General features: G+C 39.6%; 2 protein-coding genes across 2 annotated transcripts; both read left to right on the top strand.

Moving 5' to 3' along the window:
- The first annotated feature begins 24 nt into the window (after positions 1–24).
- LOC108381661 (uncharacterized) lies at positions 25–1,626 on the top strand. The gene is made up of 2 exons (XM_017638075.1): positions 25–166; positions 248–1,626. Exons 1-2 carry the CDS (start codon positions 36–38, stop codon positions 1,389–1,391), a joined length of 1,275 nt encoding a protein of 424 aa, XP_017493564.1. The 5' UTR covers positions 25–35; the 3' UTR covers positions 1,392–1,626.
- Positions 1,627–2,658: 1,032 nt separating this feature from the next.
- LOC108381662 (uncharacterized) lies at positions 2,659–3,641 on the top strand. The gene is made up of 2 exons (XM_017638076.1): positions 2,659–2,992; positions 3,073–3,641. The coding sequence occupies exons 1-2, from the start codon at positions 2,851–2,853 to the stop codon at positions 3,639–3,641; spliced, it is 711 nt and encodes a 236-aa protein (XP_017493565.1). The 5' UTR covers positions 2,659–2,850.
- Positions 3,642–6,792: the final 3,151 nt, after the last annotated feature.

Below are 6,792 nucleotides of genomic sequence, written 5' to 3'. Positions count from 1 at the left end.
TTCCATCTCTTTACAGTACTCGAATTGCCGTCGATATGCTATACCATCTCCAAAGAGTCTTGCATGCCCTCAGGCTAGTTCACCTCATGTTTACCGTGCTGGTGTTGTTGCTAGGCTCAACAAATGCCGCTGGCGGTAGTATATCATCAACGCATAAGAACTCATCGCCACAACAACAGATAGCCACACAGCAACAACAACAGTCACACCTGCCACAACAGCAGCACATACAACAACAAACCCACTTGCAACAACAAACACACTTGCAACAACAAAAACACTTGCAACAACAACAACCACAGCAGCAGCCTCAGCAACAACAACCGACTCCAGAAATTCATCAAATTATACCTCAAGACAGCACTCGGTCACACATGCGCCCACACGACCAACAGGAACCCATGATTTCGCTATCACATCTACCAACAATAACAAGCAGCAACAGCGATACGTCCAATTCTGAGTATATGATGAAAGCCGTTGGCGTCGATGAAGAGATTAGTGATCCATATCAATATTTGAACGATTTGAAGATTGAACCACGTTTGACTGCTGGAAATGGAATGGCTTGGAATCCATATATGACACCGAATAATCATTTTTCGCAAATGCCAACAATGCTAACTAGCTTACCTTACAACCCTTATGGCCCGTTTGGCAATACACTACCCCCATTGATGACTCCACGGCTTTTGCCCTTCTATGGTTATCCTCAACCAATTTTAATACCATTACCAATGTTTTTCGGCCCTACAGATTTACTCTACCCTGCCTATACCGGAACTGGCAATGAGAACGACGAATCCATACCCCGCACCGCAGGGGACCAAAGAGCGCAATCTTCTCACTTCGACTCCACGCCGATGTCTGCCTTAGCCGGATCAAATCCGCGAAACTCTCAGATATATTTTATGCGTTTTTCACCAATGCCGTATATGTTCATACCCGGTTTGGGCTTTACTCCCTCTCAGTCACCTGTGCCAGCTATACAACCATACACGCCATTGCCTGCTCTGCCCGCGATCAGCCCGATTTGGAATATACCGCTTAACTTCGTAGCGAATGGCAAACCTACAAGCATATACCAGATCGGTGGCACCCCAAATGATATTCCCGACTCTATGCAGTTCAACAATATGAATCTGTTTGGTATACGTCCTGCCGCACAATTACCATCTCCATTTGCTCTTGCTGGAGTCAACAGACCGGCAGCCTCGAATGTTGCCAACAGCTATGCGTCACATGGGCCACAAGCTTCGTCAAATTCACTTCAACAGGACTCCAAAATGACTTTGCTGAAACGTCCATTCTTCTTTAATGGACGCCCAGATGAGATCTATACGTTGCCGAATAATTTTAACCCGCTTTACTCGAATTCAGCATATTACTAGTACAAAGATTTTACATATTTCATAAAACTAATAACTCAGAACTGAACTGATTTTATTTAAAGGTATTAAATTTAATTTTTGAGAAACCGAAAGACTATGGGTAATTCAATAAACTATTGAATAAATGTGTCTTGTTCGTGTTCCCTTTATTTGTCTATTCTTGATTCTTGTTTGAATATTCTTGAAACTAAGTAGGAAATATTTTATGTATTTACCTAAAATATACAAAGATAAGTATGTATGTATGCAGTTTGGATCAACATCTCTGACGTCTACATCTATTGATTTGAACGAGCTTTATCTCATTAAGTACAGCCCGATCTGATGAAGAATTCACAATTTTTACAAAAGCCCTTTTCTTCCAGAAATGAGCCTGTAAGTTTAACACCGTGTGTCAATAGCAGGCCACTATTAACAAAATCTAGGGGAAAATTCATTTTGGCGGAATTCGGAATGTTTATATGTAAATATGTATAATATACATTGTATATGAATAAATATCGTGCTCGTCACGTCATTACCTTGGAGGTCGGTCTTGCCTATGCATACTGTTCAATAGGAATACACGAAGAACGTAAAGGTCTCCCCTCTAATGACTTCTACCATAGTTGCAGGAACGAAGTAAAGAGTTTACGGAAAAATAAGTGGATGCTTTACAGGTCACACTAGTGATATCACAATGGCCCTTCTGCCTGAAGTGTGACTCTCTAAATTCCCCATACAGAGTGACAGTCAACGTGACTAACCCGTAAAATAAAATAAACTTTACACAATCTTCATTTTCAGTTTCTTTACTATAATAATAAGAGTGTCGAATGCACTTGCCTCGACATGGTAAATGACAAAGGTGAGTTTTAAAACATCTGAGTGGACGATCAACCTACATGTTTCGGAAAACTTTCGGCATAAGGTTCCTTATCATTGGAAGACTATTGTCGAATCTTTTTTTCTGTTATATAAGATCATATTTAAACTTTAGCCAACTCCCGTATTGATAGTTTTTTTTTTTTTGTTTTCTGTTGCTTGCATAAAGGTACTATAACAAAAAAAAGTAAAAAAGAAAGTTCGATATCTGCGATGAGCGCCATAGTTCAACCACACACCACGACTTCTGGCAAAGAGTTAACGACTACGATGCCAATTAATTTGTCATTCGTTTGGAATATCAATTCGATTTACTACTTGTAACTAACATTTCATATAATGCGTGAACCGTTAGCGCTGCGTAAGCAGGTGTAAAGTCACGCTAAAATTGGTCATAAAATTAAATGCGCTTGGCCGGAGCTGTGGAGCGCACGTGAATTGCAGCAAAAGTATTTAGGCGCATACTTAATCGCAGAACGAAGTGGTTTAAACCAAATAGCAAGGACTCGAAAAATTGTAAACATTTCGAAATTTTTGCATGTGAATCTTAAAAGTGATAAGAAATTTCTGCCGCAAATTTGATAAGAACGATACGATGAACTTCAGGCGAAGCTCACTCATTCTACTGCTGATGCTGGTGTTGCTTTACTTTTGCGCAGAGTCGGAAGCCAAAAAGTGGCGTTCACATCACAAGAAGAGAAGTAATTCACCTAAAATTTCGGCCACTTTTCGTACAGGTGAATGAATAAGAATAAATGAAAATATGTATTTCTTTGTTTTCATATGTGTTCATTATGTATGTATTTTTTGTCATTAGTACCGCCAAAACGCAAACCAATGCCAAAGCATCTAACCGCTGCACACAAACGAAATGCGAAAATGAACTACTACCATCCGCTGCCCACCAGTTGGCCTACTCACTTTGCGGATACTTTGCCACCTACATACTACTTAGCCTCGAACTATCCACGTTGGCGCTCTTATCTTACAGCGCCGGTGCGAAGAAATACACTAAGAAAAATGGATTTGACGCCACCATTTGTGCCCCTTCTTCCGTTTGCTGCACATCCGACGGCAATGCGGCGCGCCGATGAATTCGATATTAACAGCAGCAGCAGCACTTTATCCACTGCACCTTTGGTCGATATGAGCGCTTTCAATGCCGCCATTGCGGATGGTATTCTGGACACTGACTTTTCCCAATCGTCTGCAAATCGAGACTTTCTACAACCGGAGATTTCATTAGGTGGCTGGACGCCAGTAGACTACAAGTCGTTTATGGCAGATGCGGATTTCAGTCTCTTAAACGATCAGATGGATCTAAGCCGTCGACTGGACATGGATGGACCGATGTATAGCAATCCATTTGAAACACATTTTGTTTAATGAGGTATTTGTATTTAACTTTAAGTAGAATATGTAAGGGACGTTTCCTTAGTGAACCAGAAGAAATAAAAAAACAGGTTTGTTATACGAAAATAAAACAAAGAGTTTGTACTAAATGCGCATCGATTTGGTCCAAGTCCAAAAACAGAACGTCAGTTGCTTCTCTTCTGCGCCTCTCCTCTGCTCAGGATGGAGGCATTTGCATCCATTCGTATGGCATTATCGAGCCAATGGAGCTATATTTGAAAATACTGTCACAACAAAACCAGATTTTTCAGCAGACGTGTTCAAAGTTTTCGACTTGCTACATGAGATTTCAGCACGTTATTTACACACAACGAGTAATTCTGCATTGTTTGCTCAAAATTGTATTTTTTTTGAGTTATGACAGACCTTTAGTAAATGAGGGATTTGTATATACATATGTATGTGTTTTGCTTTAGCGTAAAATTCCGATAGTAACAATACATGGCATAGTTATAGGCTGTGATGAACTCCAAATAACAGCCTTACCTAAATAGAAGCGTAGAGCGTGGCGTTTTCTACCGCCTAGCGTTTACGTCGAAAGGTCATACCTAAAGAAAAAGCGGCAACGCTACGTCAACAGAATAAATCACAACAACAATTAGCATAGTTTGTGTGTGTGAAATAGGAAAAAAATTCGTTATCTATGTGGATGAAAATGCGCAAAAGCGTCAGCAAAATAAATTGCCAAAAATCAACGGTAGTTTGTTGTCACTTCCAACTTGCACTTTATTTTACTATAATTAAATGGGCTATAAAACTGCATACCCAAAAGCACTGTACACCCTCCTTAGGGCGCGGTTAAAGCTTAAACAGACGGCAGCGTTGATCCGGATTAACTCGGACTTAATCCGGATCAACTGCAGTTAATTCACGAGTTGATACGGAACAACGCTGCCGTCTGTTTATGTTTTTACCCCGAATGTGTACGAGCGTAGCGTAGAAGTGCGTAGAAACATATCCAGTTTGCTGTTGATAGAAAGAGAGAGAAGCAAGGTCTACGTCGCGGTCATGCGGTGGTGAGTTTTTGTTAAGAGCGAAATACACAACACAAGCGGCTTGACAAACCAAGCGAAATTTCCCTTTGCTTCAAGCCATTTGTGCTGTGTATGGGGGTGTTTGAAGGTTTGACAAACCGCTTGAGGGAAATTTGAGCAAAAATCAAAATTTTTTGATTTTCTGGCCGCCATGTTGATGTTTGATCAAACCGCTTGCGTTGTGTATAGCAAAATCGCCTCATTCGCAACGAAATTTTCACCGAGTAAGGACGTAAGAGAGGAAAATGAAAGAAAACCATAATATTTAGCATTGCGAACTGGAAGAAAACTAAAATTCTTTGCTTGAACGAGTCATGTTTGCATGGTGTATGGCGAAATGGGAAAAGTAGGTTTGAAGAATATTTGACAAGCCGCTTGTGTGGTGTATTTCGCTCTTTAACAAGCAGATCCCATAAGATAGATCGTGTCAGTTGACACGTTCTCCGTTTTCATGTCCATAGGTAACTGTGCTTTAAGTAAAAACACTATCAGCATTTTGGCATTTCCTGTTCTCTTTTAAAATTTCTTTCCAAAAACACCAACACACTAACCAAAAACCCACCTACAGGCCGCCAAACACACACATACGCCTGTCATGACATAACTTCCAGAAGATTTCCGCAAACATCTCATGGAAGTTATGTCATAAATAGAAAAACTATGAACTAGTTTCATTATATTTATGAAAAATTTGTACTTTGAATCTTTGACTTATTTATCCTTTCGAGTTTCTAACTCATAAAACTTTAATCTGAATAGTTGTAGTAACATTGAACCACAATATGCATTTTGAAGTTTTCTGGCAGCATTTTCATTCGATTTTCGCGAAGAAAAGCCTTGAATGTACTAAATGTGCGCTCGACGTAAGTTGATACAAGTGGAGCCCAATTTAAATATGGAACGTTTGAAGCGTTCATATTATCAGGAATAAGGGTGTTTTCCTCGCCTTTACACCCCTCAAGCCTACGTGAGCTGAGAATTTGAATTTCTACAACACCAATTTTTGCTAGAGGTCCCTGCGCTTCTGTAAGCCGCATGAGCATGTGTATATTTTTTAATCTTAAAAAAAAAATTTTAAATGCTATAATCACATTTTTAAAGGTAGAAAAGGCAAAAAAGGCAAATATCTTAAAAAAGGCAAAAAAGGCAACATCAAATGTGTATGTATGGAATCAGAGAAAGCAAGCTCGTGGACATTCTTAATCGAATATACTCTATCTCTTTAGCAGAAAAAAAGGCAATTTCCATAAAATCCGTTCCCTGGTCATAACTTAACTTCCACAATAATTAGAGAGAGACAGTTATATCCGAGAACGAAATCATCATCCAATTCGTCCTCAATTTCAATGTCCAATTCGTCTTCTTCATCGTTTTGCGTCGACGAGTTAGTTTTTTTCTTGCCCTGTGACTGCTAACCATCACTCATAACTCGCAAAAGTTGGGTAGAAATAGCATCCTCTTCTGAGATTAGAAGCGAAAGAAAACGGAAGAAATTCCCGTTAATAGGAAAACGTTTTCCAAATGCAGCATTAGCTTACTAAAGCCGAAGTAGAGCATATTTTTAAACTGAAAACCGACAGTTCATTCAACATTTTCTAAAAATAAATCACAGAATTAAAAAAGAACCTGATAAGTCATAAGAGTTTCATTCACCGGTTTTAAACAACAGCTCTGGAAAATATCTAATTTTGTGCCGGACTTCCAGCTTTGACACTAAAATTTAACTTTTTTTTTTAAAGTGGAGCTCATCAATTGTGCAGTGAGCGGCTCATTTAATATGCAATTATCATGGAATTTATGTCAGAAGTAATGTCAGACTTTAAAAAACGATAGCTGGCGCTTAGCCAGCTGCAGTAGCTCCCTTGAATCAGCTTGATCTGGAAGTATTTGGAGGTAGTTTATGAAGAGGTCAGGCATTCCCCTACCAGCTTTGAACATACCTTTAGCGATCCCAGCGTCCTTATTGCCGCCTGGGTATCAATGTAGATATTTACCCTCCTTGTCGACAATACATTGGTGCATAGCCAATCGGCTGCCTCTTTTATAGCAGCCACCTCGGTCTGAAAAACGCTACAGAGATCCGGTAGTCT

This window comes from Rhagoletis zephyria, unplaced genomic scaffold (genome assembly GCF_001687245.7).
Source record: "Rhagoletis zephyria isolate East Lansing unplaced genomic scaffold, Rhagoletis_zephyria_1.1 Rzeph_scaffold_23317, whole genome shotgun sequence".
Lineage (NCBI taxonomy): Eukaryota > Metazoa > Arthropoda > Insecta > Diptera > Tephritidae > Rhagoletis > Rhagoletis zephyria.
Note: the sequence above shows the minus strand (reverse complement) of the source record. Positions and strands in the feature narration are given on the sequence as shown.

Bases quoted from the DNA above. Each gene is read 5' to 3' on its own strand.
- LOC108381661 (XM_017638075.1), top strand. From the start codon at position 36: ATGCTATACCATCTCCAAAGAGTCTTGCATGCCCTCAGGCTAGTTCAC. The intron at 167-247 runs GCCACAACAACA...ACAAACCCACTT, and splicing joins TCAACGCATAAGAACTCATC to GCAACAACAAACACACTTGC.
- LOC108381662 (XM_017638076.1), top strand. From the start codon at position 2,851: ATGAACTTCAGGCGAAGCTCACTCATTCTACTGCTGATGCTGGTGTTG. The intron at 2,993-3,072 runs GTGAATGAATAA...TTTTGTCATTAG, and splicing joins TTCGGCCACTTTTCGTACAG to TACCGCCAAAACGCAAACCA.